Source organism: Lucilia cuprina, chromosome 2, assembly GCF_022045245.1.
Source record: "Lucilia cuprina isolate Lc7/37 chromosome 2, ASM2204524v1, whole genome shotgun sequence".
Classification (NCBI taxonomy): domain Eukaryota; kingdom Metazoa; phylum Arthropoda; class Insecta; order Diptera; family Calliphoridae; genus Lucilia; species Lucilia cuprina.
This window is the reverse complement of record NC_060950.1, coordinates 29,556,110-29,582,182: the sequence shown is the minus strand read 5'-3', so window position 1 is coordinate 29,582,182 and position 26,073 is coordinate 29,556,110. Positions and strand designations below refer to the sequence as shown.

The window sequence follows — 26,073 nt, the reverse complement described above, 5'->3', positions numbered from 1 at the left end:
TCAAAATTCCTGTTTGTTTACAAAAAAATCGCAAGGTGTAAAAATTTTAAAAAGTGAAGAAAATTATGGTTTTAAAGGAGTTTTCTAGGTCAATCGTGATTAAATGTCTTTGTTATCCTTCTCTCTTGATAAAAAAAGAAAATCTTTAGCTCCGGCATACGTTCCAAATCAGTTTCAACTATTTTTAACACGACCAATCACTTTTCACAAAAAACACGTTTAATTCGGAAAATTGGTCTTCCCAATAGATATAGTTATGATTTTCAGACATTCCACGTTTAATTAATATAATATATTAATATTAATAGTTAAAAATTTAAATAATTGCTAAAAACTCATATTTTTATTGTGTTTATTTGTTGCTTTTTCATTCTACACACACAGCTTTTTTTGACAGATGGGATTATTCTACAATAACAAATCGCCTGTTGTTTTTGTATTGTTGTATTTGTTGTAGCGACGAGGCTACCTTATTAAGTGTACACTGATGTATACACATCAAATCCGAAGAAATACACCTAGGCCTCTATCGGGCCTGTTGTGCACTCCTTAACCAGTGCCACGGGTGGGAATGGAACCCACCACCTCCGGTCTACCAGACTAGAACACTATCCACTAACCTACCGGAGGCCACAAAATTCCACAAAAATTTTAAATAATTCATGATAATATTCAGCAAATTATACTTTTTGGCTAAAATTTCTGCTTAAATTCTTATACCCTACACCACTTTAGTGGGAAGGGTATATTGGGTTTGTGCTGATGTATATAACGAACAATAATATTGGTTCTATACCCACCTTAAAGGGTATGAGCAAAGCTTGTGCTGATATATGTAACGAACAATAATATTGGTCCTATACCCACCTTAAGTTTTCTGAGCTATGTCCGTCAGTCCGTCTGTTCGTAAGTCTGTCCATGTAAACATTGTAATCAAACTAAAAGTCGCAATTTTGAGGATAATGCAATAAAATTTTGTAAATGATCTTTCATTATTCCAGGGACGAAGCCTATTGAAAATGGTTAAGTTCGATCCATTATTGCACCTAGCCCCCATACAACTGAACCCGCCGAATGTTCATAATTATGTTGAATAAACACGTATGTCGACAAGTTCTATACTAGACTTGATGATCCTCATCAATTCTGTAATTATAGGGTCTCATATAAACATAGACCCTATGGAAAGGCCCTATCAAAAATTCACTTAAATGTCCACAATTTTATTCAACAATAAACGGCTTAAGTAAGTGTGAAGAAAGATACAATTCAATTTAATTGCTTTATTATGACAACTAAATCACATTTTATTTTTGTAAAAGGTATAGGATATTATATGGTCAGCCCCGCCCGTTTATGACTTGTTTATGGTTAGCTTTAAAATAATGAATAAAAATTAACATCAATCACAAAATGTAATCTTTCTAAAATACAAATTTTCTACAAATCTAATGGGTGTATACTTACTTATCTCTGCCATTATAGGCACAGACAAAAATATATTATTTTTAAAATTACTACAAAACTTAAGATTCTAATATTAATTTCAGTTACTTTTCGCCCAACACGTATAAACGCCCTTTTCTTAAATGAAATATGCATTTAGAATAAAAAAGCCATAAAAAATGTTTAATTTTTAAACAAATAAATTTTATCATGAGCAGCCTTTTAAGTGTAAATATTTATTTTTTTTTTATTAGATTTTTGGCAAATTTGTTGTTAATATTTTTTGCTGTTTTAAAAGCAGTTGAAAATTAAAACAATACTTACCCAAGTAGGTACTATTTGTTAAAACCCAAAAGATTTTTAATGGATCCACCATAACTACAACGACACCTGCCGCAACAACGACGACAATAAAAGTCGCGTTATAGACAACGTTAAGGCAGTTTAGCAGCAACAACAAGAACAGCAAAAGTAATTGTAAAAACGTTATTAGTATTACGGAGAAAAATTTTAATGATACTTGTTGTTGTTGCTGTTTTCTAAGTTGTTGTTTTTGATGTTTAGATTGTTGCTGCTGTTGTTTTAGTTGATTTTTTACTACTTGTGGGCAAAGTTGCTGTTGGTATTGTGTTCGTTTAATATTTTCCAAAATAATAGCAATAATAATGATGCTGACGTTGTTGGCGATGATGACGTTGATGATGGCAAATATGTATGTATGTTGTGCAAGACTTTGACTATAATATTGTTGATTTGCTTCCAGTTGTGTAGGAGGAAAAACAAGAAGTTGCAGGAGTTTAAATGAAAAATAATAAACAGACTGCCACACAAAAGCTTTAAACAATAAAAGCCAAAATAACAACAACTTAGTTGAGACAAAGCTGATGATGTTGTTGCCACAAATACTTTTACAATGAATACTGCCACTGCGTTTCTTTTAGTTGTTTTTGATAAAGTTCTTGTTGTTGTGGCAGTTATTCTTGTTGCTATTATTGCTGAAGCAGAAAATTTTTAGAAACACAACAGCAACAAAAGTAAGCGATGGCAATAATAATAATAATAATTTTTATTGCGTTGTTGTGGCTGGTACAAAATAAATTTATCTTGGTATTAAAATTGTTAAACTTGGTGTTGTTGTCTTCGTTGTTATTGTTAGTCAACAACAAAAAATTCTATTTGTCGTAGTTATGTTTTTGCTGATAGTCTTACACGCATAAATTACTTTTAAATTAAACAAAAAATATTTATTTTTAAATATATTTCCAGATAAAACTCTCCTCGTCTGCTGCTTCATGTATTTTAGTTTTTAAATCATATTGTTGCTGTGATTGTTTATGTATATTAAAAAATAGTTTAATTGTTTTATAGAAAATATTTTCACTTGTTGATTTATTTACCGCTTTTAATTTATTTTCATTTTTATTACGTTTCATTGCCCTAAAAGTTACCATCGGTTGTGTTCAAAAATTCCAATTGTGTTTAATTAATTTTTTATTTAATTTAAACTAATAAAATATTTAAATTAGTCTTACTTTTATAAGAATTGTTTGTTTTAGTTTTTTTGAACTTCATTCGCTTCATCATTTTGACACTATAATTTTAAAATTGTTTTAGGAAATTAATATATATTTTATTTAATTTGACTGATTGCACTAGCATTTTTTAAAAGATTTTTGAGCCATCTTTAAAAATCTAAATATCATTATAAAAATGTAGTCGAAATTTTAGATTTTAAAATATTAACCACATTTTCACTTTTTATTTGTTTAAAATTGAAATGAACCATACTTATTTTAATACAAATGTTCTCAAATCGTACAATAAATCAACCTCATTTTATGTACAACATAAAAAAACTTAAAAATATATACTTTCGATTTATCAAAATTTATCAGTTCTAGTTCAGTGCTAGTTCAGTTCTAGTTCAGTTCTAGTTCAGTTCTAGTTCAGTTCTAGTTCAGTTCTAGTTCAGTTCTAGTTCAGTTCTAGTTCAGTTCTAGTTCAGTTCTAGTTTAGTTCTAGTTTAGTTCTAGTTTAGTTCTAGTTCAGTTCTAGTTCAGTTCTAGTTCAGTTCTAGTTCAGTTCTAGTTCAGTTCTATTTCAGTTCTAGTTCAATTCATTTCCAATATGAATTTGTTCTGCACAAACAGGTATAATTGTAAAAAGTTTTAATTAGAAAACAAGCCAATAAAAAGATATTTTAAAGTAATTAAATAAATTAAAAAGCTGCATTGTCAAAAATGTCTGGGGAATGTAATTATATTTTTCTTTTATTTTCAACATGTCTTTATATACTTAATAATGTTTTAAAGGTTTACATTTTTATTATTTGTACCTTATTTGTTATTGATATTTTCTTACATTGTGTACATTGTATCCTTTTTTTAATTTTTTATGTTAACTATTGAAAGTGGAAGATCTCAAAAGAAGCAAACAATTGGAACATAAACCAACTCACTTGTACGATTTTGTTGATTCTATGGTCTATGTCTGTACCTCTTCAAAAATGTGATCATTATTAACATGCTATGCCATCATGATATTTACCACCTTGAAGGTAAATACCAAAAATGGATATTGTTGTTTACTTCAATATTTTTTGTATTTTATTCAAATTTATTTATCGGTTAATTATACCACTGCTGGGCTTATTTATTTAGTCATTTGTTTTTCTTTTGTTGTGTCATCTTTCAAATTTTAGTATATAGAATTAGGAGAGAAAAATAATTCAAAATAATAAAAAAATATATTTTCAAAATGAGAAACATATATTGTATAATGAGTTTAACAAAAGATTATAATATTGTATTCCTATGTCCTTATTTGAATCATCTTGTTGTAATTAATTTATTTAATTTATAATTTAACTAGAAATTTAATTTAAGTTTAAAACCCTAAAAAATCGTATTCTTTTATATCAAAACTCTTTTCCATTTAACATAATCAAACAGTGTTACGTTTCGTCGTCTTACCAGCTAAAAAGCAAATGTGTCATTTTTAAATAATTTTCACAAACTAAATTAAAATTTTATTATTTTGTTATATGCTCAATTCGGCTTTCATAAAAAATAAATAAACACAAGGCCTCTTTTGCAGGCAAGTTGGCGAAATATACAAGAACAAGAATGTCTTTTTACCTTAAATTCTTTGAAAATTAAATTCATATAATATAATTGTAGGTATTTTTCCGATAACATTTAATTACTTTTAGAAATTGTATACATATTGTAATAAATGAAATTAAACTACAAAAACATTGATACCAATTCAACCTCATGATATTCAATATTGTAAATATCTACTTGTGTGTAAAAGTACATAATTTAATTAAATTTTTCCTACTATCAAATTTCAAATACTAAAGAGATCTTCACAATAAAATATACATTCACACCTTTGGGGTAAAACAAAATTTAATAAAATTTTGTTTAATTTTATTTACTGATAATAAAGAATGTTAATGATTATGATGTTTTCGATTAATGTTTACTGAATTTCTATACATTTATAATTTTTAGCTAAAGATAGATAAACTTTAAATAATATGTGTACAACACTTGATAGCATCTATTATGATTCTCTGCCATACACAAAAAAATTAAAGCTCTTGATATTTTATTAAAGGCATTAATTTTAATATTGAAATTAAATCTATACGTATAATTTGTTATTTCGAAGAATTTTACATTGGAAGGTCATTTATTAATTAAAATTTTAAAACAAAGTGTCTCAGTTCTGCGTATATGTGCTATGGTATGTGTGTATATATGTAAATACAACTTGATTTTAAATTTTTAAATTAATCTTTTATATATATTCACTTTAATATTGCAATTAAAAGAAACTGTATGTAACACCTTCAATAATCTTCAACAAGAGAGCTTTAAAGAATTTGAAAACTTTTCAATTATATATATCGAATGTTATATATCGAACTAGAACTGAACTAGAACCGAACTATAACTGAACTAGAACTGAACTAGAACTGAACTAGAACTGAACTAGAACTGAACTAGAACTGAACTAGAACTGAACTAGAACTGAACTAGAACTGAACTAGAACTGAACTAGAACTGAACTAGAACTGAACTAGAACTGAACTAGAACTGAACTAGAACTGAACTAGAACTGAACTAGAACTGAACTAGAACTGAACTAGAACTGAACTAGAACTGAACTAGAACTGAACTAGAACTGAACTAGAACTGAACTAGAACTGAACTAGAACTGAACTAGAACTGAACTAGAACTGAACTAGAACTGAACTAGAACTGAACTAGAACTGAACTAGAACTGAACTAGAACTGAACTAGAACTGAACTAGAACTGAACTAGAACTGAACTAGAACTGAACTAGAACTGAACTAGAACTGAACTAGAACTGAACTAGAACTGAACTAGAACTGAACTAGAACTGAACTAGAACTGAACTAGAACTGAACTAGAACTGAACTAGAACTGAACTAGAACTGAACTAGAACTGAACTAGAACTGAACTAGAACTGAACTAGAACTGAACTAGAACTGAACTAGAACTGAACTAGAACTGAACTAGAACTGAACTAGAACTGAACTAGAACTGAACTAGAACTGAACTAGAACTGAACTAGAACTGAACTAGAACTGAACTAGAACTGAACTAGAACTGAACTAGAACTGAACTAGAACTGAACTAGAACTGAACTAGAACTGAACTAGAACTGAACTAGAACTGAACTAGAACTGAACTAGAACTGAACTAGAACTGAACTAGAACTGAACTAGAACTGAACTAGAACTGAACTAGAACTGAACTAGAACTGAACTAGAACTGAACTAGAACTGAACTAGAACTGAACTAGAACTGAACTAGAACTGAACTAGAACTGAACTAGAACTGAACTAGAACTGAACTAGAACTGAACTAGAACTGAACTAGAACTGAACTAGAACTGAACTAGAACTGAACTAGAACTGAACTAGAACTGAACTAGAACTGAACTAGAACTGAACTAGAACTGAACTAGAACTGAACTAGAACTGAACTAGAACTGAACTAGAACTGAACTAGAACTGAACTAGAACTGAACTAGAACTGAACTAGAACTGAACTAGAACTGAACTAGAACTGAACTAGAACTGAACTAGAACTGAACTAGAACTGAACTAGAACTGAACTAGAACTGAACTAGAACTGAACTAGAACTGAACTAGAACTGAACTAGAACTGAACTAGAACTGAACTAGAACTGAACTAGAACTGAACTAGAACTGAACTAGAACTGAACTAGAACTGAACTAGAACTGAACTAGAACTGAACTAGAACTGAACTAGAACTGAACTAGAACTGAACTAGAACTGAACTAGAACTGAACTAGAACTGAACTAGAACTGAACTAGAACTGAACTAGAACTGAACTAGAACTGAACTAGAACTGAACTAAACTGAACTAGAACTGAACTAGAACTGAACTAGAACTGAACTAGAACTGAACTAGAACTGAACTAGAACTGAACTAGAACTGAACTAGAACTGAACTAGAACTGAACTAGAACTGAACTAGAACTGAACTAGAACTGAACTAGAACTGAACTAGAACTGAACTAGAACTGAACTAGAACTGAACTAGAACTGAACTAGAACTGAACTAGAACTGAACTAGAACTGAACTAGAACTGAACTAGAACTGAACTAGAACTGAACTAGAACTGAACTAGAACTGAACTAGAACTGAACTAGAACTGAACTAGAACTGAACTAGAACTGAACTAGAACTGAACTAGAACTGAACTAGAACTGAACTAGAACTGAACTAGAACTGAACTAGAACTGAACTAGAACTGAACTAGAACTGAACTAGAACTGAACTAGAACTGAACTAGAACTGAACTAGAACTGAACTAGAACTGAACTAGAACTGAACTAGAACTGAACTAGAACTGAACTAGAACTGAACTAGAACTGAACTAGAACTGAACTAGAACTGAACTAGAACTGAACTAGAAACTGAACTAGAACTGAACTAGAACTGAACTAGAACTGAACTAGAACTGAACTAGAACTGAACTAGAACTGAACTAGAACTGAACTAGAACTGAACTAGAACTGAACTAGAACTGAACTAGAACTGAACTAGAACTGAACTAGAACTGAACTAGAACTGAACTAGAACTGAACTAGAACTGAACTAGAACTGAACTAGAACTGAACTAGAACTGAACTAGAACTGAACTAGAACTGAACTAGAACTGAACTAGAACTGAACTAGAACTGAACTAGAACTGAACTAGAACTGAACTAGAACTGAACTAGAACTGAACTAGAACTGAACTAGAACTGAACTAGAACTGAACTAGAACTGAACTAGAACTGAACTAGAACTGAACTAGAACTGAACTAGAACTGAACTAGAACTGAACTAGAACTGAACTAGAACTGAACTAGAACTGAACTAGAACTGAACTAGAACTGAACTAGAACTGAACTAGAACTGAACTAGAACTGAACTAGAACTGAACTAGAACTGAACTAGAACTGAACTAGAACTGAACTAGAACTGAACTAGAACTGAACTAGAACTGAACTAAAACTGAACTAGAACTGAACTAGAACTGAACTAGAACTGAACTAGAACTGAACTAGAACTGAACTAGAACTGAACTAGAACTGAACTAGAACTGAACTAGAACTGAACTAGAACTGAACTAGAACTGAACTAGAACTGAACTAGAACTGAACTAGAACTGAACTAGAACTGAACTAGAACTGAACTAGAACTGAACTAGAACTGAACTAGAACTGAACTAGAACTGAACTAGAACTGAACTAGAACTGAACTAGAACTGAACTAGAACTGAACTAGAACTGAACTAGAACTGAACTAGAACTGAACTAGAACTGAACTAGAACTGAACTAGAACTGAACTAGAACTGAACTAGAACTGAACTAGAACTGAACTAGAACTGAACTAGAACTGAACTAGAACTGAACTAGAACTGAACTAGAACTGAACTAGAACTGAACTAGAACTGAACTAGAACTGAACTAGAACTGAACTAGAACTGAACTAGAACTGAACTAGAACTGAACTAGAACTGAACTAGAACTGAACTAGAACTGAACTAGAACTGAACTAGAACTGAACTAGAACTGAACTAGAACTGAACTAGAACTGAACTAGAACTGAACTAGAACTGAACTAGAACTGAACTAGAACTGAACTAGAACTGAACTAGAACTGAACTAGAACTGAATTAGAACTGAACTAGAACTGAACTAGAACTGAGAGGACGTTGTATATTACATCAAATCCGAAGAAATACACCTAGGCCGCAATCGGGCCTGTTGTGCGCTCTTTATCATGAGGAAAAAAAGAGGGAACTGAATGAATTATTTTACAGTGTTCAGAAACTCAGTATCATGAACGTAATTCCTAAGAATCTTCCAATCAGTGTTAGTCAGGAATGTTATTTCCGGAATAATATCACTTTCAAGATACTTGTATTTAATTTTGACGAATGTCTGACAGTGGCAAAGAAAGTGCTCCAGAGTTTCACTGTCCATTCCGCATGCTCTACATACGTCTGAATCCGCACGTCTAATTTAGCATAAATGTGCTCGTAATTCTGTGTGTCCACTCAGAATACGTACTATTATACTAACTTCAGACTTGCTCATTTTAAGGAGATTTTTTGTCTTGCTCTCATCAGGGTCACCCCATAGGATTTTCGTGGTTCTACCCACTGTTTCATTATTCCAAGAAGTCTTATGGGATTCTTTCACCCATATTAACCCCACCCAGCTTAAGGCCGTATGCAGAGCGTCTTCAGCTCTTCTACAGAAATAATTTGGATACTTTCCCTTTAAAAGTATTACAACATCATCATCGGTTAGGGTCCTTAGGAGGTTATGAATCGTGGTAACCCAGAATAAAGTTGAAAAAATGGCACCCTGTGGTATACCTTTTCCTGATAGTTGTCGTACGTCTCGCAGCTTATACAAATATTTCTTAGCATGTGGTTATTCCAGTTACGGAGCACCCGATCAACATAAAACTGGTCTAGGGATTAGATAAGAGTATCAGTGTGCACGTTATTGAAGGCGCCTTCGATGTCAATACATACCGCCAGTGTAATAGTTTGCTATCATAGGAAACCGCCCTAAACAACTTCGTTTAGGGCGGTTTCCACCGATCGTCCTTTTACATAAGCATGCTGCTTAAATTTTAGGTCTTTGTCGGGTATACTGCATTTAACCATACTATCGACTATCCGTTCCAAGGTTTTAAGTAGGAAGAACGTAACACTTATAGGTCGATAAGACTAAGGTGTCGCATAGCTATGTATCGCTCAAGCATGTAGTAAATATCTGATAACCTCAGTCATTATCATCCATTAACATTTTCTTCTAGCGAGTTAGTGATTACATCCCCGCTCGTTGAATTTGACTCCTCTGTGTAACCTGAAGTGGGTATCATTGATATCAGTGGGTACCATTGATGACACTGCAGAGTCCTCATCAGGCATACGAAGAGTAGTCGTTTTCAGCGACACTTTTCTTATTTTGGACAGCATTGCTGTTCTGTCTTTCGGCGAGTGAGTGATTTCCTCCATACTTTTATTATTTGACTCCTCCAAATTACCAGTACTTGCTAATAAAGCGTTGGGTATCGTCTTATGTGTTTTATTGTCCTTATCGGGGCCGATTTTGACAGCCCTTTCAATCGGCGTTTTGCCAATTTAGGAAAGGGCAGCAGCACCTTCTTTTGGCGAGTCAGTGGTATCTTTCGCGCTCTAAGTATTTGACTCCTTAGCGTTATGAGTAGTAACTACTGATGATGTGGTCTTAAGTATTTTAGTGCCCTTTTTGAGGCTTGTTGTAACAGCCCTTCCAATCAGCACCTTCCCAATTTTGAACATGTCAGCTTTAAAGGCGAAGTAAGCCTTACCTTTATTCTTGACAAGACTATCCATAGATTTCTGGTCGATACCTATAACAAATAAAGTTCCCTCAGGTTTTTCTTTCCTGTAAAAGAAGTCCCATTTTTCCACGGCCAACTCAGCATTTTGACCACCAAGAATTTCCAGTATACGTTCATTACCCAGTTTACTACCCCATTCTTTTATGTAGAGAGTGGATTTTAAGAGCACTGGAAGCTCGCTCTTCTTTGCCAGTACCAGCTTAGCGTCGTCCCAGGGAGGAGGCATACTTTCCACCAAGTTCCTTAGGGTGCTAACACATTGCCAACCTCATCAACATTACGCCCATGCTGAACTCTCAACTTACTCTCTCAATTGGTTGTTTGCCCTTTGAAGCGATTGCGTGGTCCACTATCTTATTGTTCAACTAGGAAATCGTTTTAAGCTTATTACTGTCATAACCCTCTGGGACTGACGTGGATCTTTTATAACTATTTTACTAACGTAGTGTCTGCTGGACACCATTTTTTGGAACGCTTGTACTTTCTAAAACCGGACTTTAAAACCTCTTAAACTATTTATGTTTATAGTTTAAAGGTCTAAGTTGTTATTTATTAAAACTTTTTTCACTTCGATACGAAAATGCATGTTAGACAGTATTTATTGACAGGTTACAAATTGAAAAATTTAATTTTTATGATTTTTTGATGACTGTGAGACGTCATTCCCAGAGGGATAAATATACAAGTACAGCGATGACATTCAACATAAACCCTATTCCCATATAAGGCCCCTTTCAGAAAATTATGTTAAGGCTCATGGCTGAATTAAAAATTTTATTACAATTTGACATACAACATACAATTTTTTGGAAAATCTTAATATTGAAATAAACTTTTTTGTATATGTTTCATAAACTTAATTGCACTGAATTTAACTGCATTGTGTGAACATTACAAGAATCGCATTTAAAGTATTTTAAATTTTCCTTCATATGCAATTCGGTTTTAATTTTCTTTGTGAGCTTAATGTAAAAAAAGGGAAAAGCTTTAAATGTGCATTTTATTTTACTGATTTTTTGTGACTATTTTCAGTTTTTATACTCAACCAATTTAAACACTTAACACTGACATCAACATTTTGCGATAAAAACTTTGTCTATAGTTTGTTTAAGCTGTCTTAGTACCAAGACCTAAGATGTTTTTAGGTAAAAAGGGCATAAATGACATATTTATAAGATTAATTTTGTAGATAATTTTCTAATTTTTCTGGTTTTCGTTTTAAGCCGTTTTTACCTAAGATAGAAATATTAAGTAATGAAAAAGTACACATTTTTAATAACAAGTTTTGATTAACACTCCAAAAGCCAACTGACATTAGAAGTTATTTGCAACATTTTAAAAACTGTGTATCATTTCAACCTTGTCCCATAGAATACAAATGGAGATAATGCCTTTTTTCCTTTCATTGTTTGTAAGTATTTATTGTGTTATTTTTATACTTTTGTCACAATATCAGTTGCTCTCGTTACTTGGCAACCAACATTCACTAACAGTTGTGCAACCTTTTTCTCTATTTCTCTTTTTTTTTGTTTTTGAGTTGCAACATATTTGTTTAACCCCACGACCAACCATGTTGTTAGTGTATTTCTTTTTGTTTTTGTATTTGAACTGGGTCACTTGAAGTATAAAAAAACTTAAATCATTTGAATGTTATTTTAGATGTGTTATTTTAGATTGTGTACTGTTGTGTTTTTCGGTGCATATCTACTTTTATTCTACTCATTCATTACAGCTAAAAATAAAAGAGAATATTGTAATAATAGTGGTATCGTAAGTTCCAATTGTTAAAGTATTAAAATACTAGAACAAAAAATTTTGAAAATATGTTGCTAACAACGTGATTGAAAAGTTTTATAGCGTTTGGATCAACATCAAATGGTTATGAGACAAAGTTAGCACATAAAGAAAATTGGCCTTTACTATATTGTAAATTGTGGAGAGAATATTGAGAAAACATATATTAAATAATATCAAAAATTTCCGCTAAAATCTGTTTGAGACCAAAATATTTTCAAATAAGTATGATATTATAATTGGGCTTGGCTAAACAAAATGTTCTTTCCACAAGTTATGAATGTATTAAGAAATACAACAGAACTAGAACTGAACTAGAACTGAACTAGAACTGAACTAGAACTGAACTAGAACTGAACTAGAACTGAACTAGAACTGAACTAGAACTGAACTAGAACTGAACTAGAACTGAACTAGAACTGAACTAGAACTGAACTAGAACTGAACTAGAACTGAACTAGAATTGATTGGGATGAATTAAATTCAATTCAAAAAATACTTTCCTGCCCTCTATCCTGTAAATATTATTTCCTAGAAATTCTTATCTTGCTTTGTTAGTCCAACATTATTTTCCTTTCAATTTTGCATATCTAATAACATTAAATAGTAAACCATTTAACAAATCTATGTATAAATTTCTAATTCCTTAAGTAGTTTTTGAACCTTTTGGCTATTTGATTGGTTTTGTCCTAACAATTCAGCATTTTTTAAGCAAAACGTCTCAAAAAAGGAAATGATAAATTACTCGTCGCAGAGCAATAAAAAAAATTAAATTAACAAAAATTAGCATATTTCATGCTTGATTGAAAAAAATTGTTACATTTTTTGTTTATGTAATATTTTCTAATTTAACCCAAGGACTACTACTTAAGTTGTAATAATTTTCTATAATTTCAAATGAGTTTAAAAATTTTCACACTTCATTTAGCATGCAAATAAATATTGTTGTGTTATTACCATATAACCTTTTGATATTTCTTCTTCTTAAAATTTAATAAAGTTTAAAATAATCCTTTTTAATTTACCCTACGTTTATTATTTTTATATTATTAATTTAGAATCCGGTTAGACATGAGCAATTCTTCTTTAATATTTTAATATCTAACACAGTTTTAAATCAGAAATCAGTTTACAATTCAAATGATGATCTGACTCTGAAGAAACAATATTTAGAATTCGTTTCTAATAAAGAAGAGTTAAGAAGAGTAAACCATAATAGAAGGCATATAACGCCTATTTTGTTATTTGTTTCGAAGGTCAGTCTTGAGTATTTAAGTTTATTCCTTGAAACAACATTTGATTAACATTACTGTAGAGTATAAAGATTTCTTCAATATTTTATTTTATAACTCCTTATTTACTCTTCCTCCTTAGAAATTTATAGGCAATCTTTATAAAATGTTTTCGTTTTTTGGGTTTCTTGTATTTTTTTCGAAATCTTTTTACATATTTTTAGTGTCACATTGAATAACAAATTAATTGGATTTATTGTTCTAGAAATAATACAAATGTTTGTTATTTGTGTTAAAACCACACAATTTTGTTATACATATTACTGTTTTGAGTGTAAAAAAATATATATTTGTTATTGTGGCCAAAAGTATTTCTAAATGATTGCATTATTAATTTGATGTATGTTTTTGAATGTAGGGGTGTTTGGTTTTGGGTTTAGTATGAGATTTGAGGTTTGTATGTACAAATAACGTTTAAGTTATGGTTTGGGTAGGTTTCAATATAATAATTATACCCTATACCACTATAGTAGAGAGAGTATTATGCTTTTATGCTGATGTTTGTAATATCCAAAAATATTGGTCCCACACCAACCTTAAAGAGTAATAATCTGCATAGAATACTTGTCCGTCCGTCCGTTCATCCGCTTTCCTGTCTGTATGTAAAGCACATACTCCTCAATAGTGAAACAGCTACATAACTGATACTATTGTTAGTTAGTTAGTTAGTTAGTTAGTTAGTTAGTTAGTTAGTTAGTTAGTTAGTTAGTTACTTAGTTAGTTAGTTAGTTAGTTAGTTAGTTAGTTAGTTAGTTAGTTAGTTAGTTAGTTAGTTAGTTAGTTAGTTAGTTAGTTAGTTAGTTAGTTAGTTAGTTAGTCAGTTAGTTAGTTAGTGAGTTAGTTAGTTAGTTCGTTGGTTTGTTTCTGTCGGGTTCTGGCAGCGATACATTTTCAATTCTCTACATTAAAAAACTAATCGTTATCATAAAAAAATATTTCCTTTGAATGAACAAGTGCAATTATTTTTTAAATAAATTAAAATATTACACAAATTTTGTGTTTAAACTTCAGTGTTATTCTAAAACTTTTTTAGATAAAAACGCATTACGGAAAATATCATCTGTATTTTTGTTTTAATTATTATTTTTCTACATTTCCTTGTTATTGTTAAATGCTTTTATATCCGTTCAGTGGAAATACCATTCGGCCGGAAAAAATAGGGTAGAAATAAACAAATTGAAAAATATATAAATATTTTTTGAATTTGACAATGAAAAACGTTTGAGGCTTTTTTTCACGTCTATGTGAAGCTTTGTTTGTTTTCAACAGAAATCAATTACTTTTTGTTTTAAAATATTTGTGAAAATAAAAAAAACAACATATTGTTGATTTAAAAATGACAAAAAAGTAGTTTCCGCTACAAATAAAAACAAAAACTAAGTATATAAATAACACAATTGTAAACATAAGCCTGACGAAGTTTTTTTGCAAAGATATTTTATTATTTTTTTATATATACAACCTTAGGCTGACAATTGATTGTTTTTTAGTCTGTAAAGTATGGAAACACTTTTTAGTTTATTTTTAATGTATTTTGCACTGCTTTCTGTCAATCAATTGCATGCAATTGTTTAGTAACCTATGAAATAAATTTGCTGACTGGAAATATTAGGTCTAAATCTTTTTCGAAATTGTACATACATATGTAAAGAAACCAATGGTTTTCAACTTTTTCAAGAATAATTTTTTTTTTTTACAAATTATTTACTTCCTCTAAACAAACACTCTACACATGTTGGAACTTGCAACAATTTAATTGTTAATTTTTAAATATAAAACAAAAAAAAAAAAAAGATCGCTTGTTTTCAACAACAATTTCAAGTATCTTTCGTTACGCATAATAAAATAGTTTTATGTAATAACAAGTTGTTGTAGAAAAAACTTAAATATAAAATTTAAATAAATTCAAACAAAGAAAGAAACTTTCATCTGTGTTGCAAATGCAGTTGAGGTTGCATTTAACTAAAAATAACTAGTTGCTATTTTTTACATCTTTCTCAAAAAACCCGACAGTTTTAAAGCAACAGTTATACAACATAATAAAACATGCAAGTATTGCCTTTATATAAAGAATTAAAAAAAAAAATAAATTGTTATGAACACTAATTTTATAATACAAAGCACTGCAGGGTTTGTTTTTTAAATCATAATTGTTATACAGTATCTGCTTCAACAAATGTTGATGTAACAACAACTGTTGTTTGCCTTGTACTTTTGCATAGTTATACATCGTTGTTGTTGTTTATTTAATATATTTTTTGTTTATAAAATATAATGAAGTTTTTAGTTTTGGTTTTATACTCTAACTGCATTTTTTTATATTTTTTCCTTCTATTCAATGCAAGGTAAGTGCAAGGAACTCTTTTGTAAGTTTTGCGAGTTGGTGTTGTAAGCGGAAATACATTTGCCCTTTCAAGATCCCTTACACAAGTTGTTTATGTCACACTTCCGTTATGTCAGAGCACTCTTCAAATGTATACAAATATTAGAACAACCATATACTTTAACGTTTGTAGATGACTAGTTGAAGTACTATAATCGAATAGAAGGAAAATCAAAATGAACACTAAAAGTAAGTTGACAATTCACAGTCATGACTAAAAGGGTTAAGCTTTTTTTCTATAGAAGGCATTTAAGGCGATATCAGTATCTGGGTGCCAAGCAATTTTGTACTGTAACGAAAGTACTTGCAATGAAGAAAAGAGTGCTTAAGAAAATTAGGGCTCTATATCACTCTATAGTCAATGGATATAGATCCCTCTACAGTTAAAGATAGAGACCACTATTTAAACAAGACTATAGATCACTCTTAAGCCAAAACTTTATATCACTCTACAGTCAGCGCTATAGATCACTCTTTAGTCAAAACTATAGATCACTCTATATTCAAGACTATAGATCACTCTATAGTCAAAACTATAGATCACTCTATACTCAAGACTATAGAAAACTCTATAGTCAAGACCATAGATCACTCTATAGTTAATACTAAAGATCACTCTATAGTCAAGGCTATAGGTTACTCTATAGAAAGACTATAGGTCACTCTATAATCAAGACTATAAATCACTCAATAGTCAAGACTATATATCACTCTATAGTCAAGACTGTAGATCACTCTATAGTTAAAACTGTAGATCACTCTATAATCAAGACTATAAATCACTCAAGAGTCAAGACTAAATATCATTCTATAGTCATGACTATAGATCACTTTATAGAAGTCATGGATCTAGCTCGAGTTTTTCGGGTGAAACTTATGATTTTTCATTTATTTTATTTTTTCATTTTTCTTCATTTTTATATTTTGTATGAGAAATTTACGATTTTGTGGGGTGAAGGAAATTTTCTTTATAAATCACTCAATAGTTAAACCAAAAGTTGTATTTATAGTCTTTTGTATAGAAGAAACAATAATAAGGCTTACAGATCAGAGTTTAGAGTATTATATAGTCCAGGCTGTTGAGCAAACAGTCGATATATGTTAATTGGTCTGAACTACAGACTAAGAACTAATATTATGTAAATACTGGAAAATCTCTTAAATAGTTTGATCAGCATTTCATTAAAGCTTATGAAATATAATTTAGTCATTGATATTATAAATTTTAATTTCAAACATTCTAAGGTCCTATTAATTTTCAAGTAAGTGTATCTATGTAAGTTATCTTAGCATACTTGCATGTGTTAAAAAATATTTTTATAGGATTTTTTGTATATTTTGTAATATTAAATATAATATAAATTTATAGAAATAATAATTTTGTGCAGTAAAATAAGAAATGAAAATTACTTTTTATTTGTTTAATTTTTGAAAAAAAAAAAATAATAATAATAAATTGTTCCCAAAATAAACAAAATAAATTGTTAGAAAAAGAAATGTTTTAGAATAAAAAAAGATAACAAAAGCAATAAGACAAATAATATTAAACCCACATTTGTTTACAAAGCCAGCAACAAACTCAAAAACAATTCTGTGGAAATAAGCATAAATTGTATAAGTTAATATTTATTATTTTTAAATTACCAAAAGTCATATAATAATATTGGCCTAACTTTAGATAGTCTATTTATACTTGTTATTATACAGTTGATATTAATGCAAGCAAAAGATAAGATTACTTTTGTTTATTTTTGGCTTCTGATTCAGTTTGTTTATTCTTAAAAATAACTACAACAACTGGTGGTTTTTGTGGTATGACTATTATTTTATATGCATGTGATATATTTAAGTTTAAAAGGACATGTATTCATATTATTACTACATGCTCATGAATGTGTGTAAAAACAAAAGGTCCTCTTGATGTTTTTCTTATGACCACATTTCATTTTCTTTTGAAACCATGTCGTTATATGTTAGTAAGAATGCTAAAGTGAATAAGAACGAGAGAGGTGAAATAGTAAATGAGAGTGTAGTTAAGGCATTCTTAGAATTAAGTAAATCATTAATTTGATATGTACGTTTGTAGTATGTTGAAAGGTCACAAGTTATTTTTTAAAAAAAAAAATGGTTTGTTTTTTTTGAATCTAAAGTAAATGAATTGTTTGGGTCCATTTAGTCGGGCAAATTGTACATGAATTTCACACCACAGCATTTTTCGTTCTTGTTCGTTTCTATAAAATGGTTTTTGTAATTTTTAATAAGAAAAAGACAAAAAGGACATTCTTTTTAAAAGATTTTTTGCTACAGCAATATGTTGTGTGAGACGAAGAAAAGGGTAAGTGGAAAATTTAAGAAAAATTTTTAAATATTTTACAAAGTCTTAGTAAATACACAAAAATAGTTAACGATTTTGTTTCTGTCGTTGCACGATTTTGTAATAAGTATGTATATGTATTTCTACATCTTATGAATCATTTCTAGCTTTTATTTTATTTGAAAAATATGTGTTCATATGTACGTTATGTGCTTTTATTCTATTTATTTGTTTCTCCCATTCGTACTAAAACATGTTTTAATTCTTCATCTATCTTACAAATGTATTTCCGCCATATTGTTGCAGTATAAGCGCTACAAAATTACACTGTTTTCAAAGAAAATCACGTACGTTTACAAGAAATTCTTCTTCACAAAGTTAAAATATAATTTTAGGATAGTTAACGATAAAATTAACAAATGTGTTAAATTTCAAAACATAATTTTTCGCATTTAAAACAAACAAATGAAAGCAGTTCTAGGCCCCACTACGTATGAGTATTAATTTTATATTTTTTAAAAAATATAACTAATACGTCTGTAGTTCAAAAATGGTTAAAGAAAATAAACAGAGTAGATTTTTCGGTTAACTAAATTTCCAGAAACCTTTAGTAAAAATAAGTTGAGAATTAATTTTGTTGGGTCACGTTTGATTCAAATTATTGCTGGGTCCTGTATGTTTTCGCTTTGGAAAATTTATTTTTATATGAATATTAGTTATGGTTTCTACTATAATTTTGCCTTCTATTGGAATTGGTGCTTTTTCCATCCAATAGGTTTTCCTAAAACATATTTCACATTCTTTATGTTCTAGTTTTTCTTTAACTTTTTTCTTTTACATTTCCATAATAGTAATGAAAATAAATTCAAATGATTTATTTACGATATTTTTGATTTATTTGATTTTTATGGCTTAAGTTACAACTCAGAAGTTACTGTGATTATTATTGCCATTCTTGTTGTTGATGCTAGACAATCGGTTTGTGTCAGCAATATATTGAAGAAAGAAAAGAAAAATAATAGCATCTTTGAAGTGAAACTATGAGAACAATACAAAAATATTTATATATATTTTTTTTTGCACAACTGTGAATTTAGTTTTATTTTATTTTTTTTATTGCCTAGATTTTAGTTGTTTTCTGTATAAATATTTTTTTATACCCTACACAAATATAGTGGGCAGGGTATTATGCGTTTATACTGATATTTGTAGCATCAAAAAAAAAGTATACCAATTGGATGAGAATCATTTTTCTGAATCGATTTCGCTATGTCAGTCTATCCGTCTATCTGTCTGTCTGCCTATGCGTCCATGTTAAGCTAGTGGGCACATACAATTCTTTTGATCTAAGGGCATATCTAAAATAGTTAAAATTGGTCCATTTGGTACAATACAACCGTAAAAAATTTTTACTTCATAATATATAATGACAAAGATGAAATACCATTACCATATAGAATATATGATTAAGACAATAAAGACTAACGAAGAAAAAGATGGAATTTCAACTGAACTCATCTAGGCAATAGGCAATGACGGTATTGATGCACTTTATGAACTTATACTTAATATATGAAACCAGAAACACCGAAGTTGCAACTAATACATTGTAATACATCAATATCAAAAAGGATCAACAGTTGGCCAACTAATTATTCTAAAACTAAGATGTGAAAAGTTACGAGTATGTCATACTTTTTATAGATGTCAGACAGGACTTTGATAACATAGATAAAAAGAAGACTTGACTAGTCGAGTGAAACAAGGGTATTAACTGTCTAGGTAGTATTCAATTTGGTCCTACATTATGCAATTAAATACCATTTAAGAATAAGCAATTCGCTTTATTGATCTGGTCTGACAATCGCTTATAAAGGGAACCTAGCGATAGTAACACTAAATGCTCGTTTCATGGAAGAGCTGAAGAGGTGGGCCCCAATATAAATGAACGCAAGACTAAGTATATGAAAATGTCAAAAAATAAGAGTAGACGACTAGCACATAACATTAATATTGGAACTTATAACTATGACAGTGTAAAAAACTTTGTATACCTTGTCACCCAGTTGAGAAAATATAACAGCATGCAAGACGCATTTCTGCGGCGCAAAGGAAAATCTTTACGTCCAAAAAAGCTTGTAAACTATACATCTATGTACAATACCATAATCGGACCAACTGACACATATGGAAAATTTTACGGAAATAATTTTTTTGACCTTTTGACGTGACAATCTATTTCCAAACAGCGACGAACTGCTTAAGTTATTCCACGGAAAGGACATAGTGGAATTTGTAAGGACTAAACGCATAGGATATGCAGGACAAGTAGCAATAGACATCGGAGACACTAGAACGAGGATGACCACCAACGAAATTGAAGGACGGCGTATGAGCGACCTATCCTAGTACTTTTACAATTAAGTGTTAATTAGGATAGTTTCCAAGTAATGCATTTAGAAGTCAGTTAGCACTTCAGTGTATCCAATCTAGAGAATTGTGTTTCAGTCACATCCAATTTCGTTTTTTGATTTAATTCTTTAATATTTTCATTTAAATTTTACTTAATTTTAATTCCAAAAAACATAAAATATTTATATATTTTTTCTATTAGAATAATAAACAAAGTGATGATGATTTTTATTATTATTGGTTTTTATGATGAAAAAATATAAAAAATGTTTGTTTTGTGTCAAGTTTTATTATGTATTAAAATGAAATTTTAATATATAATATTAAATTATTTAAAACGATAGTAATTTCTTGATATTTATGGTTTCGGTATAAAGAAAGTGAAAAAAGTTTTATTTTTTTTGTTTTTGTAATCTATATATTAATTAAAAGATAAAAAGATAACTTGATAAATTATTGATTAAATCAACAAGAAATTCAATTTCAAATGAAATATTATAAATTAGCATATCTATATATATTTAAAAACTTGGTTACATTTGAAAACCTTTCATGTCAATATTTACTTTGTGGTAATTATGTTTATAATTCAATTGGTTTCATTCTTTGAGGAAAGTATTTTTTTAGAATAAGAAATATTTTATTAATTTTTCTTTATAGTCTGGCAAGAAAAATATTTATTTCGCTCTTTTACTCTTACTACTCCCCGTTACTCAATACTCAGTTATAGATTTAGCTTTTTATAACTTTAACACTTTACCACCAACAGAGCTATTGTTGAGTTAAACAAAAGTGTTTGTAATTTTGTTTTCGAACCCTACGGAAAACATTCACACTTACCTCATACTTATACATAAGTAAATTTAGCCAAAATAAATTCACCAAAAATAAAATAAATATTTTATTTAGGGTTTCCTTTAATAAAATGATCAGTAAGAAATCGCTTAATGTGTAAGAAGAAAAAAAAGAAGGAAATAATACTATAATATAAACCTCCCACTTTTTAACACTTGCAAAATAATACAATTACAATAGCAACAGCAAGGACAATGACAATAACAGCAATAGCAAAAATAAATATTCCTAAGGCGAGGCGTCACTTAAGTATTTAAGGATTTCTTTTTATTTCTTTTTTTATAAGACACCCATCGACTTCTAAGCAAATACGGATTTTTTGGGGGTATGAGGTTTAATACAATGAAAACACGCGGCTAGGATTTCAATGTAGCGTGTCTTTAAAACGCCAATCTATCTAAGTGAGAGTCAATAATGAAGAAAATTTCAATAAACTTATGAATAGTATAGCTTTAAATGCTCCTATGTTTATCTTGTTTTAAAAACCCATTATCAGCAACCTTATTTTGTTATTCAAAGACGTTAGCTAGATATAGTTGTAACTGATTATCTATTGAAATCTAAAAAGTACTAGTTAGTTTGATTAGTTATTAGTTTTAAAGAAGAATACATGTTACGTCATACCAGTATAATCTCTGATGAAAAGCACACTAACACCTGTCTCCGCTAGAAGCATTACCTTGTTATTTGAAGACGATAACTAGATCTAGATGTAACTGTTATAACATATAAAAAACTTATAAAATTTTAATATATAGACTATGCAATAAATAGTTTCTGAGAGTCGAGTGGACAAATAATTATTTGGGGTTTTAAGTTGGCCGGTTAATAATCTGTAAATTCAAAATTTTATCGGTTAATCGAATAAAAGATAAATGTACGTTGTTTTAATATTGATTTCTTTTCTACAATATTTTACTTCCAATAAAAAACAAAATTATAATTATTCACTACTTTAAATTTAATTCTATTAATTTTTTTCTCAAATATTAGAAATTATTTATTTTCATGTGAAATCCTCTTCTATATAAAGAAATTAAATTTATTAAATTTATGTTTTGAAGATTTATCAACGAGTTCTAGAATTCATACGTTCCAATGAACTAGTGTATAACTATGTTTTGCTGAAGAAATTATTAGAAATACTTTAGAAACACAACCATGTTTCTCAAAACTGGATGTAATAGTAAAGGTGATATCATTATTTTCAAGATTTCTTTTTAAAAAATCAATGTTTCTGATGTATTTTTATAGAAATCATCTAATAAATATTTTTTATTATAGAAAAGATACGGTTTTTTCGATATTTGAAATTTGACAATTTTCATTTATTCAAGCGATTAATCGTCAAAAATTAATCGATTAACAGATCGACGATTAATTGTTTGAATATATAATATATACCCATTATCAAACTAATTGTCCAATTCACAATCGGTTTTGTAAGGCTGTATCGTAGTATGTCGTAAATTTTTTATTATTAGATTGTTTTTGTTTCAAAAAATTTTATTTAAAAAATTTTTATGACTTACAATGCTACAACGATACGACATCGATTGTGAATTGAATAATTATATTTAAAAAGAATTTCGGAATTTGTATCCTATTCGTATATGAATGGTTAGTATGATCATCGGGGTGATAGTAGTATGTTGTAATTATATGTTTTTTCAATAATTTATTGCACAAATCGGAGGTATAGTCAAATATTAGTCCATCTTCACAAAGTAAAACTTGTATGTTGCTCTATTGGCATTTCGTTAGTTAGTAATTTAGTTAGTTGGTTAGTTGGTTAGTTAGTTAGTTAATAAGTTAGTTAGTTAGTTAATAAGTTAGTTAGTAAGTTAAATAGTTAGTTAGTAAATTAGTTAGTTCGATAGTTGGTTAGTTAGTTAGTTAGTTAGTTAGTTAGTTAGTTAGTTAGTTAGTTATTTGGTTAGTTAGTTAGTTAGTTAGTTAGTTAGTTAGTTAGTTAGTTAGTTAGTTAGTTAGTTAGTTAGTTAGTTAGTTAGTAAGTTAGTTAGTTAGTTAGTAAGTTAGTAAGTTAGTAAGATAGTAAGTTAGTTAGTTAGTTAGTTAGTCAAAGTCAACACCAATGATTCCCTTAAATATTTTTAAAACTTATTCAAATTACGCTTTTTATTAAATTTCTTAAATATACAAGTATGTAGTTTCCCTTTCATCAAAATTTTAATTCTATTTCTATTATATTTCAAATTTTTTACAACGTTACACACAATTTAACCATATATCTGTTATTCGCTCAAATTGTTCTTGAAAATTATCTAAATTGGCGAAAAATAATGTTTCTTCAAAACAAAAATTCTATTTTATTCCAAATTTATGTTGAACTTAAGAACATCACAAATACTTTAAAACTTTTACATAAAGAAATAAGAAAATTTAAAAATTTTTATACATATTTAACTTATCAAGCGTCTTTCGCGTATTTCGTTTCTTTATTTAAACTTGTTTCTATGGCATCTATTTTTTTTTTTTTTGAAAGTATAGGAAATTGTCTTAAACTCCTGTATAAATAAAAATGTATTTAATTCATACGTCGTACAGATTTCGCACTTTCATATCCTTCCTCCATGTTTTTTTGCTGGAGAAGGCATTAAAACACAAGCACACATATTTAATACATAAATTTTCTAAAGCAAAATAAAAGAAAAACATGTTAAATCGTGTTTAGCCTATTTGTTAATATGCTCTTTGTGACTTGTGTAGGAGCCAAATCTTTTGTTATCACATTCATACGTACTGCTGTCTATCGTTTCGTTTATAAACAGATATCCTGTGGAGCAGAGTATTAGATATTGAAAGTGGGTGTGATGTTCTTTCTATATGAATATGAGATATTTAGAGTTTATTCTCATGGAATACATAGAGAAAAGTTTCTTCCATTACATTTCTTGTTTTTATTGTTATTGCTAGCAAAAGATTTTCTTGTGTGAATGAAGCAAACCAAAAATATGTTATTGCCGTTTACCGATTAGTTATTAAAAGAAGGAAATCATATTTAAATATTAGAAGAAAATATATATTTTAATAGCTTAATAAGTAGTTCTGAATAAAATATATGTTTATAACTTTTCAAAAACTAAAATTTTAATATTTTCACAACTAAAATTATTTCATATATCTTAAGATTTTACTCTTTTAACAGGCTGATTTTTATACACTATTAAATATTATATGAGTATAGTTAAACTAGCGAAAAATACCCAAACAACAAAAATATTTATCATTAATGTTTCAAACATTTTGTTAAGTCACTGTACTTAAGTGTTAAATCTATTTATTCCTTCTTTATACATGTATTGTTTAAGCATTGGCCATATACTTTTCACAGATATTAACATTCATACACAATCACATGCTTACTCAGACTTCAATCTATAATTTTACTGCTTCATATGTATTTAGAGTTCAAAAATACTTATAAATATCGCTACACAAAATTGGAGATATAGGCGAAATATTATAGCATGTGTAACACTTCTAGTCAATATTCTGGCCTATAGTCTAGTCTATAGTCTAGTCTATAGTCTAGTCCATAGTCTAGTCTATAGTCTAGTCTATAGTCTAGTCTATAGTCTAGTCTATAGTCTAGTCTATAGTCTAGTCTATAGTCTAGTCTATAGTCTAGTCTATAGTCTAGTCTATAGTCTAGTCTATAGTCTAGTCTATAGTCTAGTCTATAGTCTAGTCTATAGTCTAGTCTATAGTCTAGTCTATAGTCTAGTCTATAGTCTAGTCTATAGTCTAGTCTATAGTCTAGTCTATAGTCTAGTCTATAGTCTAGTCTATAGTCTAGTCTATAGTCTAGTCTATAGTCTAGTCTATAGTCTAGTCTATAGTCTAGTCTATAGTCTAGTCTATAGTCTAGTCTATAGTCTAGTCTATAGTCTAGTCTATAGTCTAGTCTATAGTCTAGTCTATAGTCTAGTCTATAGTCTAGTCTATAGTCTAGTCTATAGTCTAGTCTATAGTCTAGTCTATAGTCTAGTCTATAGTCTAGTCTATAGTCTAGTCTATAGTCTAGTCTATAGTCTAGTCTATAGTCTAGTCTATAGTCTAGTCTATAGTCTAGTCTATAGTCTAGTCTATAGTCTAGTCTATAGTCTAGTCTATAGTCTAGTCTATAGTCTAGTCTATAGTCTAGTCTATAGTCTAGTCTATAGTCTAGTCTATAGTCTAGTCTATAGTCTAGTCTATAGTCTAGTCTATAGTCTAGTCTATAGTCTAGTCTATAGTCTAGTCTATAGTCTAGTCTATAGTCTAGTCTATAGTCTAGTCTATAGTCTAGTCTATAGTCTAGTCTATAGTCTAGTCTATAGTCTAGTCTATAGTCTAGTCTATAGTCTAGTCTATAGTCTAGTCTATAGTCTAGTCTATAGTCTAGTCTATAGTCTAGTCTATAGTCTAGTCTATAGTCTAGTCTATAGTCTAGTCTATAGTCTAGTCTATAGTCTAGTCTATAGTCTAGTCTATAGTCTAGTCTATAGTCTAGTCTATAGTCTAGTCTATAGTCTAGTCTATAGTCTAGTCTATAGTCTAGTCTATAGTCTAGTCTATAGTCTAGTCTATAGTCTAGTCTATAGTCTAGTCT

At 29.4% G+C, this 26,073-nt stretch overlaps 1 protein-coding gene across 2 annotated transcripts in view; it reads right to left on the bottom strand.

The window, feature by feature from the left end:
• The window catches only part of LOC111686678 (putative neural-cadherin 2), a 358,230-nt gene that overhangs the window by 82,443 nt on the left and 249,714 nt on the right, over positions 1-26,073 (bottom strand). Inside the window, exon 1 of one of the 2 annotated variants that reach the window (XM_046946651.1) lies at positions 1,771-2,380. The exons of the other annotated variant lie outside the window; for it this stretch is intronic. Within the exon in view, the coding sequence (XP_046802607.1) occupies positions 1,771-1,822 (52 nt within the window). The 5' untranslated portion in view covers positions 1,823-2,380. Of the gene's footprint in view, positions 1-1,770; positions 2,381-26,073 lie in introns of those variants that run through there. 2 annotated transcript variants of the gene reach the window in all.